The sequence below is a fragment of the Rhincodon typus genome, chromosome 5 (genome assembly GCF_021869965.1).
Source record: "Rhincodon typus isolate 14 chromosome 5, sRhiTyp1.1, whole genome shotgun sequence".
NCBI classification, from domain to species: Eukaryota; Metazoa; Chordata; class Chondrichthyes; order Orectolobiformes; family Rhincodontidae; genus Rhincodon; species Rhincodon typus.
Window position 1 is genome coordinate 6,586,953 of NC_063336.1, and position 22,315 is coordinate 6,609,267.

Sequence of the window (22,315 nt, forward strand, 5' to 3'; positions counted from 1 at the left end):
CCAAATGCACTGCCAATTGCTAAGTGATGACAAATTTCAAAATGTTGTGCTTCAACATCAAGGACTATAGAAGGCTTGGGGTTTTAGCCCTAATTTGGCCAGAATTTAATGACATGCAAGTAGCAACTATTCATGGGAGCAAGATTAAATCATTTAGCTTTTCAAGCCCAACTCGTCCATCATTCAATAAGATCTGGCTCTGGTCTCAGCTCCACCCTCCTGTCTGCACTTCATAACTCTCAAATCTCTTGTCAATCAAAAACATAATTCCGTCTTGTCTCAGGCTGTGTTTCAGGAGGCAGTCACACTCCTTAAATTCACAATCTTGAATTCAGTCTGTAGTCAGGGACACGGGGGTGTGACTACAAGCAAGGCAGGTAGAGGGATCCAGGAGGAAGTGCCCTTGTCAAGATTATTGCTCCATGTGGATGAGAACGGGGACTGTAGGAAGGATGAGCAAACTGACCACAGCACCATGGTACAGGGAGCTATTCAAGAGGGGAAGGAAAGAGAAATGTAGTTGCAGTCAGGGATTGTATAGTCAAGGGAATAGACACTGTTTGTGTCCAGGATAAAGAGTCCTGAAGGCTGTGTTGCCTGCCTGGTGCCTGGGTTCAGGATATCTCATCTAGGCTGCAGAGGAACCTGGAGTGGGAAGGGAAAGATCCAGTTGTCATGGTCCACATAGGTACCAACAAGAAAGGTAGAATGAGGAAACAAATTCTGCTGAGGGAATATAAGAAGCTAAGGACTAAATTAAAAGCAGAACCAAAAAGGTAATAATTCTGTAGATTACTACCTGAGCTACAAGCAAATTGGCACAGGATCAACAAGATTAATGCATGACTTGAAGTTTGATTGCGGATAAATGGTTTCGAATTCTTGGGAGATTGGCACCAGCACTGAGGAAGGAGGGAGCTATTCCAATGGTAGGAGCTTCACATGAATCACGATGGGACCAGAGTCCTGGTGAATCACATAATTAGGGCTGTAGATAGGGCTTTAAACTAAATATTGGATGGGGAAGACAGCGAGAGAGAGTGAGAGCGAGAGCGAGAGGGGTGGGAAGGAGGCGAATTCAGGTGAAAGGAAAATTGCAGTTAGAGGAGAAGGGGAGATGCAGGTTAGTGATGAGTCTCACTGTTGCCAGAAAAGGAAGGGACAGAATGCATGAACGTCACATCACACCAAACAACAGCATAAAAATCGGGAAACTTGATAATAGAACAAACTTAAAGGCTTTGCATCAAATGTATGAAGCATTCAGAATAAAATTAATGGGTTAAAAGTGCAAATAGAGACAAATGAATTTGATTTGATATTGATTACTAAGACATGGTTGCTTGGAGACTAGATTTAGGAATTGAATATCCAAGGATATTCAGTGTTTTGGAAGAATAGGCAGAAAGGGAAAGGAGATGACATTGATTTTCAGTAAAGGATGATGTCGGTGCAGTAGTGAGAAATTGTGTTAGCGCTGGAGATCAAGACATCACATCAGTCTGGGTGGACATAAGAAATGGCAAGAGAAAGAAATCCCTGGTGGGAGTGATCTATAGGTTCCCAAACAGTTGCTGCACAGTGGGGCAGAGTATAGACCAGGAACTGCTAGAGCATGTAAAAAAGGTCAGCAATAACCACTGATGATTTTAACACGCATATAGACTGGATTAAACAAATTAGCTAGGATAGCCTCAAGGGAGAGTTCATTGAATGTACTGGAAATTGTGGCCTAGAGCAATATATTAGGGAACCAACCAGGGAGCTGGCTATTCTGGATTTGGTATTGTGTAATCAGGTGGGATAAATTCATGATCTCATTGTAAAGGATCTTCTAGGGAAAAGTGATCATAACATACTCGAATTTTAAATTAATTTGGAGAGAGAGGAAGTGGGGTTCCATATCAGCATTCTGTAGTGAAATAAAATTAATTACATGGGCATGAGAGCAGATCTGGCCCTGATGGACTGGGCAAGAAGATTGAAAGATAGGAAATTTGATGAGCAGTGGCAGATGTTTAAGGAAATGCTCAATTGCTCCCAAATAAAAGATATTCCAGAAAGAAAGAAAGATTGTAAGAGGGGAAACAAAGCATCCATGGTTAAGCAAGGAAGTTAAAGATAATACAAAGACAAAAACTAAGTCATATTATATTGTAAAGGTGAGTGGCAGGGTGGAATGATTGGGAAACTTTTAAAGATCAATAAAAATGTTAACTGATGAAGTCATAAAAAGAGCAAAGGAAAATTATGAAATAAAACTAGCATAATATAAGAAAACAGATAGCAAAAGTTTCTATTTGTATGTAAAACGGACAAGAGTATTTAAAGTGACTGTTGGTCCCTTGGAGGATGAGATTCAGGAGTTAATAGTGAGGAACAAAAATGGTGGAGTCACTAAATCAATATTTTGCCTCAGTTTTCACAGTGAAGGACACTAGTACTATTCCAATCTTAACAAGCAATGCAGAAATTATAGAAACGGGGGAAACTTAGAACAATCAGCACCATAGGGAAAAAGTACCAAACAACTGGGATTGAAGACAGACAAGTCCCCAAGGCCTGATGACCTACATCAGAGATAATAGAGCCATTGGTTATAATATCCCAAAATTCCCTGGATGCCAGAAGGTTCCAGTGGTTTGGAAAAATGCTAATATTTCAACTTTATTCAAAAAGGGAGGCAGAACATAGCAAAGTTCAGATCAGTAGGGGGAATTGTTAGAATTTACTATTAAAGAAGTACAAAAGACATTTGGAAAGTCAAAATACAATCTATCAGAGTCAGCATGGTTTTATGAAGGGTAAGTCATGTTTGACTAATTTGTAGAGTTCTTTGAAGATGTAAGAAGCAAAAAGTGGCTAATGAGGATCCTGTAGATGGAATATACCTGGATTTCCAGAAGGCATTTGACAAGGTACCAAACAAAAAGATAATACACAAAGTAAAATCATATGGGGTTCAGAATAATTTATTAGCTTGTATAGAGGATTGGCTAACGAACAGAACGCAGGGAGTCCCCATAAATGGGTATTTTTCTGGGTGCCACAGAGTTCAGTCCTCGGATCCTAATTACTTACAAATTATCTGAATAACTTGGGTGCAAGGATAGGAAGTACAGCAGCCAAATTTGCAGCTGACACTAAAATAGGTGGGAAAGTAAGTTGCAATGAAGAAATAAGAAATCTACAAATAGATATGGATAAGTTAGGTGAATGGGCCAAAATTTAGTAGATGAAGTCTAAGGTGGATAAGTGTTAGGTTATCTATTTTGGTGGAGGGAATAAAAAGGCAACATATGTCCAAATAGAGAGAAACTTCAGGGTGCTTCAGTGCAAAGGGATCTGGATATCCTCGTGAATCAGAAAAAAACTAGTATGCAGGTACAACAGGTAATGAGGAAGGTACTGGAATTTTGGCATTTATTACTAAAGGATTAGAGTATACAAGTTGTATACTTGTACTGTATCTGTACAAGGCATTAGTGAAACAACATCTGGAATATTACGTACAATATTGGACTCCTTGAGGAGGGATGCAGTTGTATTGGAGGCAGTTCAGAGGAGGTTCATGAGACTGATTCCAAAGATGAGGGGTTTATACAATGAAGAGAGATTGAGCAGTTAAGGTCTATACTCCCTGAATTTTAGGAGAATGTGAGATCTAATTGAGGTATTCAAGATGCTAAAGGCACCTTGACAAAGTAGACATGTGGGGCAATCTTTAATGAGGGGTCAATGTTATAAGATAAGATAAGGGGTAGCAGATTTAAAACAGAGATGAGCAGCAATTACTTCTTGCAAACAGTTGCGAATCTGCGGAATGCACAACTCCAGAGTGCGGTGGATCCTGGGACATACGAGTAAATTTAAGGAGGAGACAGATTTTTAATCAGTAACATGTTGAAAAGGTTATGGAGAATGGGCAGGAAAGTGGAGCTGAGGCCGAGATGAGATCAACTATGATGTTATTAAATGGTGGAGGAGAGTCAAGGGACTTTTTTTGTTTCCTTTATTCATTCACTGGATGAGGGCGTCGCTGGCCAGGCAGCATTTGTAGCCCATCCCTAATTGCCCAGAGGGCAGTTAAGAGTCAACCACATTTGCTGTGGGTTTGGAGTCACATGTAGGCCAGACCAGGTAAGGATGACAGTTTCCTTCCCTAAAGGACATTAGTGAACCAGATGGGGTTTTTTCCAACAATCAACAACGAATTCATGGTCATCATTAAACTTTTAATTCCAGATATTTATTGAATTCAAATTCCATCATCTGCCATGGCAGGATTCGGACCCACGTCCCCAGAACATTATTTGGGTCTCTGGATTAACAGTCCAGCGATAATACCAGTAGGCCATCACTTCTCCTTTTTTTGCCTACTCCTGCTCTTAGTTCTTATGTTTTAATGTCCTAAATGCATAGACCCAACCTCCACTCTCTTCTGGGTAAAAGACTCTAGTGATACTCTGAAAGAAAATATTTCTCCCCATCTTTGTAATAAAAGGTAGATTTCTTATTCTTAAAACTATGCCCCATAGTTTTTGTCTGCTCACAAGGGGAAAAATCTGTTAGATATCCAAGCAATAAGATCCCCTCAAAATCTTACGTTTCAAAAGAGATCACTTCTAATTTTTCTAAACTCCAATAGGTATAGACCGAACCTGTTCAACCTCTCTTCGAAAGATAAAGCCTTTCATCCAAGAATGAGTTGAGTGAATATTTGGTGAATCAATTCACCATTTTGATTTTTTTTTAGGTAAGGAGACCAACGCTGTACATATCACTCCGGATGTAGTCTCACCAATACCTTATATAGCCGCATTCCCTTGCAATAAATGGCAACATGCCATTTGCCTTCCGGTCACTTCCGTACCTGTCATTGTCGTGTACAGCCCGAGAATTATGCCCAAGCCCAAATGGAACTCAGGAATGGTGATTTTAACTAAGAGCTAATTGGACAAGCACTTGACTGTGTGTGTGTATACAGAAGATACGTGGTTGGAGTTTGTGATGCGTGGACTAGAAATAGTCTGACTAGGAAAATAAATGACTGGACTCTGTCAACAAGCATTTTAACCTTTGGTATTTACTGCATACTAACTTTATATGATTCATGTCACCCAGATCCCTCCCCACCCACTAATGCCAAAAGAACACTTCCTCCAGAGGCTCATGGGAAAATGAACGGGAAGTCTTAAAGTTCTATATGCAAATGAGTTGCATTCTCAAACACTTTTCAAATAAAGAAAAGTCAGGAAGCTCTTTACAATCGAGGAGAACGAAGAATAAATGCCAAACAGTAGAAAGGGAAAACAGAGTGGACACCAGATGCAAAGCTACAGTTGAAGTGAATTGTTAAAGAATATTCAAGGCCCAGAATGGAGAATCAATTAAGTACATGGATTAAAGACAACTCAGAAGGCAGGAGGATCACGGCTCAGGAGACAAGCACCAGCCCATCTCAGAAGTGAAAAAGGGCACCAATGAGCATAGAACAGCAGCACAGAGGATTGTTGGGGTGAAGATAGTAGGGGACTTCAAAGCTGTGTGCAAAATAAAAAGTTGCCAAACAGTAGGAGATAAAATAACCTATTTTGGTGCATGTTTTAAAGGATAAATGTTGAGTAGGATACCAAAGGAATTCCTCTTTAAATATATCTCTCCAAGTAGGGCAGTTAGGATCCTAGTTTAACACCTTAGCCAAAAAGAAGGCGGTGCTGTACTGCACTGAAGTGTCACCCTACAAATGGACTTTTCAAAGGCAAGTGTACTGTAACACATTATAATTGCATAAAAGCAAAAAAAAAAGTTGCCAGAAATCAGAATTAAAAACAGAAAATACTGGCAATATTCAACAGATCCAGTAGCATGTGTGGAGAGAGAAACAGATTTAACATTTCAAGGCAAATATGACTTCTTCAGAACTGGCCGTAGATTGTGGTATAGATTATAAGAGCAAGGAGGTTATGTTGAAGCTGTACAGAACTTTGGTGAGGCCTCAGCTGGGGTAGTGTGTGCAGTTCTGGTCACCGCACTACAGGAAGAATGCGATTGCACTGGAAGGGATGGAGAGGAGATTCACCAGGATGTAGAGTGGAATGGAGCATTTCAGCGATGAAGAGAGGCTGGATAAGATCAGTTTTCTTTACAGCAGAGAAGGTTGAGAGGCGACCTGATAGAGGTGTGTAAGATTATGAGGGATGGACAGGGTGAATACAAAGCAGCTGTTCCCCTTAGGCAAAGGATCAGGAATAATAAATAATTTTAAAAATGAAAGGCTGGAGGGTTAAAAGAGATTTGAAGAAAACTGTTTTCACCCACAGGAAGGTGGGGTTCTCGAATGGACTGCCTGGGAGGGTGGTTAAGCAGGAAACCTCACAGCTTTTAAAAAAGTAATTGGATCTGCACTTGAAGTGTCATATCATTCAAGGCAATGGGCCTACTGCAGCAAAGTGAGACTAGTGTAGGTATTACCGTTTTTTGTGACAGTACAGACTTGATGGGCCACGTTGCCTCTTCTGTACTACATGCGTCTATGACTCTATGTTGATTCCTTAATGAATAATGTGAATCTATTTTTTTCCAGAGTGAGAAAATTGTCCAAATTTCCACTACAGACTGATTTTCCGTAATACTGCAGTGGAAAAGAGACAGTAAACATCAGCATTCCTGTTCATGAGGAATTCTGTTACTTCCTGTTATGTGCCTGCCACAGATTCCATATTCCTCTCACATACCCATTCTGCTGAATGCATGCCACAGGACAGACATTCCAGTTGATACAACTCGTGTTAATGGATGCAACAAAATCTGATGTTCAACATGTGTTAACAAATCCAGTAAATCAGGATTAAAAGAGAATTAAGTAATTAAACAAACATTTCTCATTCTTTCTGTGCTCAGTACATGCAATTGTAAATGGTGCACTGATTGAATACAATGTTTTAGCACAACAATATGCTCTTACAACATTCTACATTTAGCATCTTTAACACAGTAGATAAGCCACATTATTTACAAGAGTAAAAAAGAGGAGAAATTGTCAAGCGGGTCATTGATGGAAGGGGAGGCAGGGGCACAGTAGTGCTTTGTATAGATTTCAAAAATTAATGTAACCAAAACGGGGATGAAAAATATCCAGAATGGGAGTTAGGAGTAGAACCAGGGACATTTGCAGCAAGAAAACTAGATGAATTGGAGGCAATTACAAGCAATTTGGATAATTTTGAAGTCAATTTAGTGGTGATATTTTCGTGTATGGAGACAGCTGAGAGCCGCTGGATGTCAGTGAAAACATGAGTGACAGATATGCAGGAATTAGTACAAAGAACAATACAGTACAGGAACAGGCCCTTTGGCCCTCCAAGCCTGTGCTGACACATTTTGCCCTTCCATACTAAAACTGTCTTCACTTACAGGATCTATATCCCTCTATTCCCTTCCTATTCATGTATTCGTCCAGGTGTTTCTTGAATGCTGCTATTCTGTCTGCTTCCACCATCTCCTCTTGCAGCGTGTTGCAGGAGCTCACCATCCTTTGATGAAACTGGCCTCTCATCTCTTTTAAACCACTCCCCATGCACCTTGAACCTGTGTCCCCTAGTAACTTACTCCTCCACCCTGGGAAAAAGCCTCATACTTTCCACTCCATCCATGCCATTCACAATCTTATAAACTTCTATCATGTTGCTCCTGAACCTCTTACGTTTCAGTGAAAACAAACCCAGTCTATCCAGCCTTTCTTCATAGCTAAAATTCCCCAGACCAGACAATATTCTGGTAAACCTTTTCTGGGCCCTCTTCAAAGTATTCACATCCTTCTGGTAGTGTGGTGACCAGAACTACACACAATATTGCCAAGTGTGGCCTACCTAAAGTTCTATAAAGCTGCAGCATGATTTGTCTATCCTTATACTTAATGCCATACGACTTTTTTACTGCCTTATCTACCTGCGATGCCACCTTCAGTGATCTGTGCACCTACACACCCAGATCCCTCTGCATATCAATACTCTTAAGGGTTCTGCCGTTCACTGCAAAATTTCCAATTGTACTTGACCTTCCAAAATGCATCACCTCACATTTGTCCGGATTAAACTCCATCTGCCATTTTTCTGCCCATGTCTCCAAATGATCAATATTCTGCTGTATCCTCTGACAATCCTCCTCGCTATCTGTAACTCCAATCATTGTATCATCCGTAAGTGAAAGTACAAGACTAGAATAGCAAAGCTCTGGATGCCTTAGAAATTAAGCAAGGCTCAGAAGGCCAATAACACAGCGTGTTTGAGATCATAACGCAATATATCAATACATCAAACGCTTCACTAGGAACATGCAGAGGCAAAGTCAAGGCATTGGGGAGAATTCTCAAACTTGCAAATAACACCACCCTCACAATGAGAGGGACAAACATGATATATAAAATACCATGCAGCACAGGGCGGCACAGTGGCTCAGTGGTTAGCACTGCTGCCTCACAGCGCCAGGGATCCGGGTTCGAATCCACCCTCGGGCGACTGTGTGGAGTTTGCACATGCTCCCAGTGTCTGTGTGGGTTTCCTCTGGGTGCTCTGGTTTCCTCTGGGTGCTCTGGTTTCCTCCCACAATCCAAAAATGTGCATGCGAGGTAAATTGGCCATGCTAAATTGCCCGTAGTGTTCAGGGATGTGTAGATTAGGTGGGTTATAGGGGAATGGGTCTGGGTGGGATGCTCTGAGGGTTGGTGTGGACTTGTTGGGCCGAAGGGCCTGTTTCTACATCGTAGGGGTTCGATGATTCAAACTACGAGAAACACTACATAGGACAGACGGGCAGGAAACTCACCACCAGGATACACGAACACCAAGTCGCAGCAAAATGGCACGACCAACACTCCGACAAAGAAGGACATCAATTCGACTGGGACAACGTTATAGTACTAGGACAGGTGAGAGGAAGACAGGCACAAGAATTCCTGGAGGCCTGGTTTTCAAACACCGTGCAATTAATAAATATGTTGAAAGAGACCCCATCCACACACCACTACGGTACAAAACCAGAAACAGGACTGCCCACCATGACATTTAAATTCAGAGCGGGACAGAACAACAGCGCTTCAACAGAGACTACACAGCACTGATGATGTCACCTGGAAGGGAGACTAAACATTTGCACGAAAACCAGTCAGTTTGGTGAACCAACCAACAACTCCAACCACAACCTGAGCCACAGATCTTCGTTAAAACATTAAACACCTCCCCCAGTTTTCCCTAGTTATCTAATTTGAATTTATACAGTATTTCTTTTATCCCGAGTAAGTTTTAAGTTATTTCATCTAGGAATGTGTAATAATGTTTGCAATATTTCTGATCAAAAATTCGGAAAAACCTAACTCCAGTTTATACATTGATTTCTGACGCTGCAAAAGTTCACTCAAATTGCGATCAATCAGGAATTGCTGTAATGTGTTAGAAATTTAATCTCAGCACATATTGTCTGTAAAATGTAATTGAAAGCTCCTGTGTCTTCATTTATAACCCCGAGCTGCACTGACATCCTCCTCCAATTGGGATTGGGATCCTCCACACTACATCCTCCACACTTTGGAGTGGAGATTCTTGACCCTTTTGACAGAAGTAATTTTTCCTCATCTCTTGTTTTAAATCTGCTATTTCTTATCATAATACTAGGACCTCTAGTTCTAGATTGCCCCTCAAAAAGAACATAGAACAGGAGAGCACAGTACCAGCCCTTCAGCCCACGATGTTGTGCCGACCTATTATCCTACTCTAAGATCAAACTAACCTGCATACCCTACATTTTACTATCATCCATGTGCCTATCCAAGAGTCACTTACAATGTCCCTAATGTCTCTGACTCCACTACCACCGCATTCCACGCACCCACCACAAAGAAGAAACATCTTCTTTGTCAATCCCCTTTAGCATCTTACATGTCTTAATTAGATCTCCTCTCATTCTTCTAAACTCTAGAGCATACAGGCCTAAACTGCTCAATCTCTCCTCATAAGACAACCCGTCTGGAATCAATTGCACGACCTCCTCTAAACTGCCTCTAATGCAACTACATCCCTCCTCCAGTGGACTAGAACTATACACAATACTCCGAGTGCAACTTTTTTTGCATTCATTTGTGGGACGTATGTGTCTCTGGCTGGGCAGCATTTCTTGCCCATCCCTAGTTGCCTTTGAGAAGGTGGTGGTGAGCTGCCTTCTTGAAATACTGTAGTCCACTGGCTGGGAAGTGACTAGCAATGCCATTAAGGAGGGAATTCCAGGATTTTGACACAGTGATAGTGAAGGAAAGACGATATATTTCCAAGTCAGGATGGTGATTGGCTTAGAGGGGAACTTGAAGGTGGTGGTGTTCCCATATATCTGCTGCCCTTGCCCTTCTAGATGGAAGTGGGTTTGGGTTTGGAAGGTGCTGTCTGAGGATTTTTGGTGAACTTCTGCAGTGCATCTTGTGGATAATACACACTGCTGCTACTGAGCGTCAGTGGTGGAGAGAGTGGATTCTTGTGGATATGGTGTCAATCAAGCGGGCTGCTTTGTCCTGGATGGTGTCAAACTTTTTGAGTGCTGTTGGGGCTGCACTCATCCAGGCAAGTGGGGAGTACTCCATCAAATTCGTAACTTGTGCCTTGTAGATGGTGGACAGGCTTTAGGGAGTCAGGCGAGTTACTCGTTTCCAGCGATTAATGCCTTTTACAGTTACAGCAACACTTCCCTACTTTACACTCTAATCCTTCAGCAATAAATGCCAAAATTTAACTTGCCTTTCTCGTTACCTGCTGTACCTGCATACTAGTTTTCTGTGATTCATACATGAGGATGCCCAGATTCCTCTGCATCAAAGAACTCCCAAGTTTCTCCCCATTTAGGTAATATGTTGCCTTTCCATTCTTACAACCAAAATGAGTAACCTCACACATATCCAGGTCAAATACATCTACCAAATTTTGGTCTAATCACCTAACTTATCCATAACCATTTTTAAATTTCTTTTTTCTTCATTGCAACTCACTTTCCCACCTAGTTTGCTGTCATCTGCAAATCTGGCTACTGTACTTTCTATCCTTGCATCCAAGTCACTCATACAGATCATTAATAGTTGGGTTCGGGGCACCTAACCCTGTGGCACATCACTAGATGCATGTTGCAAACCAATAAAAGACCCATTTACACCAACTCTCTGCTTGTTGTTAGTTAGCCAATCCTCCATCCAAATGTCTTCTAGAAGTCCAGATATACTATATCTACAGGATCTCCATTATCCATTTTGCTTATTACATTCTTCAAAGAATTCTAGCTAATTAATTAAATGTGAACAGGAAGGCAAATGGAATGTTGGCCTTTGTTTCAAAGGGAATGGAGTAGAAAAATTGGGAAGTCTTGCTAAAACTATACATAGACACCTGGAATACTGTGCAGAGTTTGGCCCCCTTATTTAATACAGGCATTGAGCTACCACCATGAATTTTTCATAATGAGAGTTTTGTTGCTGTTTGTGATTTTCACAAACAGTTATATTAAACTGGTATCTCATTTTAGAACAATACTTTTTTTGAAATGGGAAATACATAGCGGTTTTAATAAAACTATTATAGAAAATGTGTTTTCTTCATTCATGGGATGTGGGCATTGCTGAACGGCCAGCATTTTTAAATTTAAATGGATTGAAAGGAATATTTTAGGATTGGAGACTGTAAGGTACTATGCCTCATGTATTTACATTAACAATACACTACACTGTGTTATGAACCAAGACAGGTCTCTTAGCACCTCTAGTCCACAGTCTCGTTCCACTCTGATTATCATTGATAGTAATGAGTAGCAGACTAGGAGAATACAAAGCACAGGTAGGTAAAGGGTGTTATGCATTCTCCCTTCATGGACAATGCACAGTTTATTCCAAAATAATGAAAGATCTGCAAATATATACAGAGTACCATACTTCACAGTCTCAGGACATCCCAAATCACTTTACAGCTGATGAAAACCTTCTATCTTTTTTAATATAAAAGAAAGTGCAACCAATGTTTTAACAGAAGAAATAAGTCACAGGCCTTATCCCATAGTTTTCATCACCCAAGGAAAGGCTTCTGCAAAGTTTGTTCCAATCAGTGAAAGGTAAATCACGTGATATTCCAGACCTTACATCTTACACTGTCCATCCTTGATCAATCCACACTTTCCTTCATCTGATGCCTGTAGCAGGAACCATCATGTTCTTAGGAATATGTTGGAAATAACAGCAAAGTTGTGTCCGTAGAGACAAGTAAGTGAAATGTAAGCTCCATTTCTCGCTTCCAAATGCTGTCCAATTAAATATTTTCAGAAATGTCCTGCATTTAAGAATTCCAGTAATCGACTTTTGCATTTATCTATTTTACTCAGCACCCAAATTGCGTTTGTCCTCAATCCTACTCCTGATGGATCTTCATCAAGATATGCCTTTGAAGGCAGGACTTCAAAGGATTTTTCTCAGCTTAGATCAATATGAAATTAGAATAAACAACAAACATGGGACTTCAAAACAACTGAATTCTAGAGGTGAAGGGAGAATGGCTGACATCACAGCTACAAGGAGCCCTAGCAAAACTAGAATCTATAGGAAGCAGGGGCAAAACACTCCACTGGTCGGAGTTATACCAAGCACAAAGGATCATGACTGTGGAGGTCAGTCCTCTCAGCTACAGGACATCTTAGTAGGAGTTCCTCAGGGAAATGCTCTTGGTCCAACCATCTTCAGCTGCTTCATCAATGACCTTCCTTCCATCATTAGGTCAGATGTGGGGATGTTTGTTGATGATTGTGTAACATTCATGACTCCTCACATACTGAAACAGACCATGCCCAAATGCAGTAAGACCTGGACAATATTCAGGCTTCAGCTGATTAATGGCAGGTCATAGAAGTGCCAGACAATGAAAAATCGCCAAAAAGAAAGAAATAAACCATTGCCCCTCCATGTTTGATAGCATTATCATCACTGAATATCCCACTTTGAATATCCAGAGGGCAAGGGTAGAGGTTATTATTGACAATCATCTGAATTAGACCAGCCATATAGATCCAGTAGTCAGGAATCCTGCAGCAAGGAAATCACTCCCTGTTCTCCCCAAAGCACCACAAGTCAGGGATGTGTTAGCACTCACTTGCCTGGATGAGTGTAGCTTCAAAAACAGGCAGGAGGTTTGACACCATTCAGGACAAAGTAGTTCACTTAACTGACACTCAATCCACCACCTTCAACATTCACTGCCTTCACAGTCAATGTGCATTGGGCATTATCTACAAGGTGTACTGCAGTAACTCAGCAAGTCTTCTCTAACAGTATCTCCTGAAACCTCAACCTCTACTACTTCGTCACACAAGGGCAGCAGATACACGGGAGAACAACCAACTGTCAGGTTCCCTCCAAGTCGCACAATATCCTGACCTGGAACTCACTGCGGTTCCTTCAGCGTCAGCGCGTTAATATCCCGGGACTCCCTTCCTTATAGCAGATACCCCTATACCACAAGGACTACAGCAGCTCAAGAAGGCAATGCACCATAACCTTCCCCTGGCAATTTAGGATGGGCAATAAATGCCAGCCGAGCCAGCAATGACCACATCCTATGAACAAATAAAAAAAAACATATTTTGGCCCACATATCTTTAAGGCACAAAGACATACTGTGTTGATAATAGCTTGACATTGGCTGAATATTTTAGGTGGCTGCTAAATAAAATCACATACAAAACCATCAGGGAAACAAGTTGGAGGTAAGTCAGGGATAAGATCAGAACTGTTCAGAGTTATGCGCTCAGCTGCTTATGTTTCCTTGAAATTCACTACTGTGATGTTAAAGACATCTATCATGCAATATTACATAATTCTCAGTCAAAATCCCCAAAGACTTACAGTTATTTGAAAAGAAAGGTTTAGTTTGACTCAAGCACAAAGTGATCCAGTGAGCAAAAATCCTTGAACTGTTCCAGTTGCATTGCAGAGACCAGCATAGCTTCAGCAATCTGAAAGGACAGAAGAAATTATTGATATCGTCAGCACAATATGGGAAGAATATGCTGCATATGATTAAGAGAACCCATGAAAGCTGGAAAGTGGTAAAAGGTCAGTCTGAATGATTTCCTAATGTAGAGAATCTTCTCCAGAGCAATGAGGTAATATGTCAGACTACACAATAAGAAACGAACACAAGCACCCAGTTCCACGTGATAAAGCATGAATCCCTGACAGGGCAGACAAAATACAGAAACAAGTAGGAGTAGGCCAGTCAGCCCTTCCAGCAGTCTCACTATTCTGATCCTCTCAATGCCTATTTCTGCTTTCAACCAGTATCCCTTCAGACCTTCAAAATCTAAAAATGTACCTAGCTCCTTCTTGAATATATTCAGTGACTTGGCCTCGAGAGTTTTGTGGTAGAGAATTCCACAGGTTCACTACCTTTGAATGAAAATTTGTTTCTTCATCTCAGTCCTAAATGGTCTATCCCATATCCTGAGGCCATATTCCCTGGTTCTAGATTCCCTAACCAGGGAAAACATCCTCCCTAGTGTGTCCAGGCCTGTTAGAATTGCATTTTTCTGATGAAGGGTCTAGGCCCGAAACGTCAGCCTTTCTGCTCCTATGATGCTGCTTGGCCTGCTGTGTTCATCCAGCTCTGCACCTTGTTGTCTCGGATTCTCCAGCATCTGCAGTTCCTACTATCTCTGTTAGAATTGTATATGTGTCAATCGTACTCCATCTCACCCTTCCCACCTCCTTACCCTATCACAGGTGAATAGAGGCCCAGTCAAATCAGTCAGTTCTCATAGTACGCTGATGCAATCCCCTGTATCAGCCGAATTAAACACTGCTATTCTCCCCTTAAGGCAAGGATATCCTCTCTTAGGTAGGGAGGTCAAAAAACACACAATACTTCAAGTGTGGTCTAACCAAGGTTTGGTATAACAAAGACATGAAATACTAAGCCACAAGAAGAGTGAATGCGTCACATTGGCCAATGCTTTGATCCAGGAATTGTCATAAGCAAAATCTAGGAAGTATTGAATTCAGCCTGAGTTAGTATATTCAAAAAGGAAAATAAGGGGCAACAAATGGACAAGTAAAAAGGAAAGCACAATACTGGAAGGATTAGCGTAGGAGGTTCAAGGTTGACCTTCTTGAGGTTTATAAAATCATGAGGGACATAGATAAGGCGAATGACAAAAGGTGTTTCCCCTAGGGTGGAGGAGTTCAAAATGAGAGGGCATATTTTTAAGGTGAGAGGAGAAAGATTTAAAAAAAAGACGAGGGGCAATTTTTTTTTAAACCACTCAGAGAATGGTTCGCGTGGGGAATGAACTATCGGAGGAAGTGGTGGATGCGGGCACAGTTGTAACGTTTAAAAGATATTTGGATAAGTTTGTGAATAGGAAGGGAAATGGGCCAAGCGCAGTTCAGTTTGGGTAACGTGGTTGGTGTGGATTGATTGGACCGAAGGGTCTGTTTCCATGCTGTACGACTCTAACACTGGGAGCAACATCCAGTGGGGAAAATGATAAGCATGATTTCACACACAGGGGGCAGGGGACAACAAACAGCAAACAGCTGATAAAGAGGAAGCTCACCATCGAGCTGCATTGTTACAATCTAATTTATCACATGCTCTGGCTCTTTCAGGAATACTGTCTTCGGTCTGGATGTAGAACAAGTAGCTCCTAATGGGTCAGGAGTTAGTTGGAACCATCTGGCCTGGTTATGAACCCCCGGACCTAATTTGTGCTGAGTTAGGTCATCTCAGCCATGCAGGAACTAGAGGGTGGAAGAAATAACCTGCTAGTCTAACTGCTACTGTAAATGTCAATCTGCTTCATGGATGAGGATGGGCTTGAGAAAATAGGATTGATCTCAGCTCTTGTATTTATAGTGCTTTATAATATGTTTAATATAATCAGCCCATAATTGACAAATAAAAGTTGTGCTGTAAATCAACAGTGACAACATGCTTTCTTTCCAAGAAGGATTTTTAATCTCTACCCGTTACTGTATTAGGAAGATAAAAATCATATGCACCCTTCAGTGGTGCCATTTCTTTGTAAAAGAAGCCAGAACTCTCAGAATTACATCTTCCCTTAAGAATGTCCAGTACGTTTCTGATGGAGACAGAGGACAATTCAGTTGTGATTTCCAGCCATTACAATCTCTATTCACTGAATTAAGCTCATTCTGCACTGCAGAAACAGAGAACTTACCTGCAGTTTTATCATACTTTGATTATTTTTCCCTCAAAAACAGTTTGGGAAAACAAGATAATTGTAAATTTATTTTAAAGCAGACTGCCACTTTTCAGCCCATGCCTGGATATTGTCCCAATCTTGTTGAATTTGAACATGGGCTGCTTCAGACTGCTCTGTCTATCACTTGCTGCTTATGGTATGTGGCATGTATTTAGTCCTGTTTCATAGCTTCACCAGGTCAACACCTCATTTTTAGATATACCTGGTGCTGCTCCTGGCATGCCCTCCTGCACTCTCCATTGAACTTAGTATCGTGTAATGAAACATGGCTAATTAATAATCTTGTAAGAACCTTTAGGGATGAGTGAAAAGCTAGTTTAAACCCACCACAAAAAATATTAGCAAATATCCCTGAAAGCACATCAGTTCCACTCCTATTAAGGTGTAACCTGACCAGCTTGCACAGATCCCACCTGCCCTAGGTCCTAGTGTCTCCAATATCCAATGGGCTTCCTCCTACACCTATTCTCCAGCTTTGTATTTAATCAATTAGCTCTTCTGTTCTTGCACTCACTAACACATGGCACTGGGAGTAATTTTGAGAGCCTGTTTTTTTTTTAAATTTCCTTCCTAACTTCCTGAAAGTTGCCTTCAGGACCTCATTCCTCTTCAAGTCTTTGCTGTTGGTACTATTGTGTTCCACAACTTTTGGTTGATCCCCTACCCTAGAGTTCTGGAACTCGGATTAAGCTTGTGTAAGCAGTGACACTTCTTCAGATGAGTTTGTGTGGGACACAAAGTACGTCCATGATTTCACAGACTGTGGGATACATGCTCCACTTGTTTCCACTGACTTACCATTCCATAACTTTGAAAATACCCTTAAAATAAATATAATCTTACGATAAAATGTACTAGCTACCTAACTTCATTCACATTAACTTTTTTTATCCATTTAACCATACTTTACTGTTTACTTTACTTTGACTCGATTTAATTTTACCTCCCATTTCCTTTGTTCCTTTCCTGAAATCCAAGTAGCTACTTCTCCTTTATAAAATTATACTTTTATTAGTTTTACATAGCTGCACACCAATCAATAAAGTTTCAAATTTCCTGTGACATCCCTATGAATTAAACCACACCCTATTCCCTGCGCTATTTTTATATTTTCTATCTCCCTCTAAACATAATGGAGAATGAAATGTAATATATTTTGGCACATCCAAAACATAGCTTGAGTAGTTGGATTTAAAATAAAACTTGCCTGCAGTCTTCAGTGCCTGCCTCGGACTTCACGACTTATATTTGTGTATTTATCTTCCTCTTATCACAGAAAGCCAGGGATCCAAGATTGTCCAATATTTGTGAGGAGTTAAATCCCCTAAGAGATATCAGCCATTTACAGCTGCTCTAGACACATCTATTATTCCATTTCTTTCTTGCCCCATCACTGCTCCATTTGGCATTCTACAACTGACTTGTTTGTCATTTAATCTCCCTTATTTTCCATCCTAACACAGACAATCCCTTTTGTTGAGAGGTAGTAGGAACTGCCGATGCTGGAGAATCTGAGATAACAAGGTGTAGAGCTGGATGAACACAGCAGGCCAAGCAACATTGGAGGAGCAGGAAAGAAGAAGGGTCCAGACCGGAAACGTCAGCTTTCCTGCTCCTCTGATGCTGTTAGGCCTGCTGTGTTCATCCAGCTCTACACCTTGTTATCCCATCCCTTTTGTTCTTTTCTTACCTGCCCCTGTTCAGCTGTTTAAAATCTATTGCACTTCTAGCATTCCAGTTTTTCTAAAAAAAGAAAATTTGATCTTGAAACGTGAGTGCCGCTGGCCAGGCTGCCAGTTATTGCCCGTCTCGAATTGTCCTTGCAAAGACAGCAGGAAGCTGATTTCTTGAATAGCTGCAGTCCATATTATGCAGGTGTACCAACTGTGTTGTTAGGAAGGGAGTTCCATGATCTTGACCAGTGAAATTGAAGAAAAAGTGATTTTAGTTCCAAGCCCGGATGCTACAGAGGGGAACTTGCAGGTAGTGGTGTTCTCATGCTGCACTTGAAGGTGTTGAAAGAACCTTGGTGTGTGGCTGCAGTGCATCTTGTATATGGTTCACACTACTGCCACTGTGCCCAAATGTTGGGGGATTGAATGTTTAAGTTAGCACATGGAGTGTTGATCAAGTGGGCTGCTTTGTTATCGCTTGTGCTGACCATCTAGAGTTTTGTTGGTACAGCAATTACAGGCAAATGGAGGGTTGTCAGTCATACTCCTGACTTGTACCTTGTGGGCTTGACTTATACCTTGTAGGCTTTGAGGAAGGAGGTAAGTTACTTACCACAGGGATTGCATTCCCAGCCTCTGCCCTGCTGTTGTTGCCATTATATTAAAATGACTGTTTTGACTTGCATTTCTGATAAATGCTGTTGATGTGGGGGGATTTATTGATCGTAATGTCATTGGCTGTCAAGATGTGATGATGGTCTGACTCGTCCGTAGGCCATAAGACCATAAGAAATAGGAATAGGAATAGGCCGTTAGGCCCCTCGAGCTTGCTCTGCCATTCAATAGGATCGTGGCTGATCTGACATGCCTCATGTTCACTTTGTTGCATTTTCCCCAAAACCTTGATTCCCGTAATAATTTCTTGACAATACAAGTAGCAGCAAATCCAAATACATTCCCATTACTGACCTTATGAGGGAAGGTCAGTGACGAAACTGTTGGAGATTGTTTTGATGAAGGGCCACAGACTGAATCCATTAACTGTGACACTCTCTCCACAGATGCTGCACGTTCTGCTGAATATTTCCAACGTTTTATGTCTTTGTGAATTATTTGCTTAGTAGCAGTGTAAATGAGGGGTTGAACTATTGAGAAGATTTTGAAGCCTGTAAATTAACAGCTTAACTCCTTTCAGTCTTTTGCTTGGTAACTACACTTAAAAAATCTGTACCTAGGTCCTCTGTACATAAGATGGCGCTGAAATGCGACATTACACAAACTTTTCACTGCACTCATTTGGGTGTACATGACAATAAAGGGTATTCTGATTCATATAAATACTCTATATTCACTCACCCCCAACGTGGGCCTCAGCCCATTTGCGCTTCACCACCCCCTGGGACTCGGCCCGTTCGCTCTGCTGCGCAAAGCTGGCGGGGGGTGCTGTCCTTCACAAAGCTAGACATGAGCCTTGCACACTTGCAATTGCAGTTAGATGAGCATTTGATTTAGTACTGGCACATGTACCTAAGTGCAGTAAAAAGTTTTGTTTTGCAAGCAATACAGGCAGATCATAACATACAAGGACATACAGATCATAGGGTGTTTAGACAGAGAGTGAGGCATACAAGGTTACGCTGCACAGGAGGTGAATAAAGGCAAGATCAATATTAGAGGAAGGGTCACCGGACCCGAAACGTTAACTCTGTTTTCTCCTTCACAGATGCTGCCAGACCTGCTGAGCTTTTCCAGCAACTTTGTTTTTGATCAATATTAGAGATGTCCATTCAGTCTAATGGCAGCAGGGAAGAAGCTGTTCTCAGTCCCTGATTGGGACTGTTTTAATCTAGTCCAATCAGGGAGCCTTGACTGAGAGATATAAACAGTAGTGTCAGAGGTCCATTTCACTCAGAGCGAGCTTTAAGCTGGATCAGTGTCAAGGACTCTCCACCTAGAAATAAAGGGTGAGTTTGTGAATGGGATACTGGCCTCTGTGGATTTATTTCACACAGAAAACAGCTGCTCCTCCTAGTTGAAGGGTCAATAACAAGGGGGCTTGTTTTTTTAGGTTGTTTAGAAGGGATTTAAGAAAAAAGAAATTCACCCATATAGTGGTGAGAATCTGGACTGCACTGCCTGGGAGAGTAGTTGAGACAGGAAACCTCAACCTTTAAAATGTACTTGGTTGAGTATTTGAATTGTAATAACATTCAAAGCTATGAGCCAAGTGCTGGAAAGTGGCATTTGTAAAGATTTAGTATAATTTTTCTTTGTCAGTGCAGACTCGATGGGCCAAAGGATCTTTTCTATACTGTATTCTAGGATCTTCAAACGAATAGTGACACCACTCAATACTTCTTTGGTCCAATTACTGACAATCTTGTCTTTCAATTCATTACTTTAAATATCAATTCAGCAATAAAATAGTAAAGTTCAACTAGCTAAACCCACTTTGCTGAAGCGTGAGCCTGGTCCTCTGGATTACTGACCCAATGATAGCAGCACTATGCTTACGTCTCCCATCGTGTTTCAGATCTCTTATGGAAGCAAAAGCCCTGAAAGTATGTACAACAGCATTGAATTTTTAACACTGATGTGTTACTACATGTGCAGGCACATTTGTTTTTATCCTATTTTCTTTGAAGCAGAGTTCAAACACTGCAGCCGCTCAAGAAGGCCCACCACTAAGTTCTCAGGGCAACTACGAATGGCAATAAAATGCAGCCTTGCCAACATCGCAAAAACAAAGGGGATGAAATAGATCGTCAATTGTTCTGATCAATTATCCTGGACAGTGCATAATCATTTAAATAGTTTAAATGTTGGGAAGGGGAACATTTAATTTTGGTGTTTGAGACAAGTACTCCATTCTTAGACATCTGATCATTCTCACCAGGATATAAAATTTACTTCATTAATCAAACCACTTTAATGGCCTTCCCCCATCTGGATGGGTGTGTCTTAACTGTTAAGTGCAAAATGTAGGAATCATAACCATAATACTTCATCAAAACTTTATAAGTGGGTAACATAATAAGATTGACAAGTACATTTACAACAATTCAAATCAGTGAAAATTCTGTATGCAATGTCTCTGAGACTCAGTAACAGTGATCAGTGGGGCTGATCACCAGTCTGTGTCAGCTGAGAGAATGCTAGAATCGGCTTCCATTACTACTGCCACACTTCCTTTCCAAGGTGTGATGTTCACTGCTCTGCATATTGGATTTTGGACAATGAATTGTTAATTGTTTCCACCGTGGGACTAGGAAAAGTCAGATACGAGGCCAGGAATCACATAACCCAAGAAGCTCCCTCATTTCGTCCTGTCCTCTTCTGAATAAGCTAAGATATTGTTCTTGGGTGAAATAAGCAAGTGCTTAAGTGTTATCGGAGCTGAAACAGTGAATGGCAGCAGCATTTGAGCCAATCCTGTATATAAACTCATCCATGAACTCATCCATCACCCACTCTTTAGCAGGAGTGGCTGAGCAATAACAGGCAGGAGTGGGCACCATGCGTGGATTTTACTCTCTCTCTTCACCCAACTATTTCAAGATGGCAGTGGAGTGTGGGGTACTGAGCCCAGAGTTTGTCCACTCCTACCAGCTTTCTTTCTTTTTCTTTTGCCTTTCTCGGCCCACCATGGCAGTCTTGTCCCAAAGTGGAGGTCTCGTCCCCACATGGAGATCTTCTTCGTCTTCCACACATCCCAGCAGCCCGACTGGCAGTCTCGTCCAGGAGTGGCGGTCTCGGCTCAACTTCTTCGGTGGATGCTTCCGGCCCAGTATTCCAATGGCCCGGCTTGGTGGTCTCATCCCTGAATGGCGGTCTCATTCCGGCTGCATCTTCAGTGTATTCCATTCATTCCTTAACTGGCTTTCCCTGAGCTCAGGAGCCGTTAACTGAATTGCGATGAACCTTGTCTTAATTTTTCATCTTTTTAAAAAAATCATGTATGACTTCTGTCGTTGATGGCCAGACCTGCTGGGCTTTTCCAGCAACTTTGTTTTTGTTCCTGATTTACAACATCCGCAGTTCTTTCGGTTTTCATTGAGTATAGGAGTTGGCACATCATGTTGAGGCTGTACAAGACCATTGGTGAGGCCACTTTTGGAGTGCTGTGTACTGTTCTGGTCTCCCTGCTATTGGAAGGATACTATTAAATTGGAACGGGTTCAGAAAACATTTACATGTTTTATGTTCTATGTTCTATGGGAGATGTTAGAGGTAGGTTTTTTACTCAGAGAGTGGTAGGGGCATGGAATGCATTGCCGGAGAGGGTAGTAGAGTCGGCCTCATTAGGGGCATTTAAGTAGCTATTAGATAGGCATATGGATGATAGTATA

General features: G+C 41.3%; 1 protein-coding gene across 1 annotated transcript in view; it reads right to left on the reverse strand.

The window, feature by feature from the left end:
* Positions 1-21,803, reverse strand: part of LOC125483092 (toll-like receptor 5) — a 42,196-nt gene extending 20,393 nt beyond the window's left edge. The window contains exon 1 of the mRNA XM_048596643.1: positions 21,573-21,803. Within this exon, the coding sequence (XP_048452600.1) occupies positions 21,573-21,803 (231 nt within the window). The remainder of the gene's footprint in view (positions 1-21,572) is intronic.
* Positions 21,804-22,315: the final 512 nt, after the last annotated feature.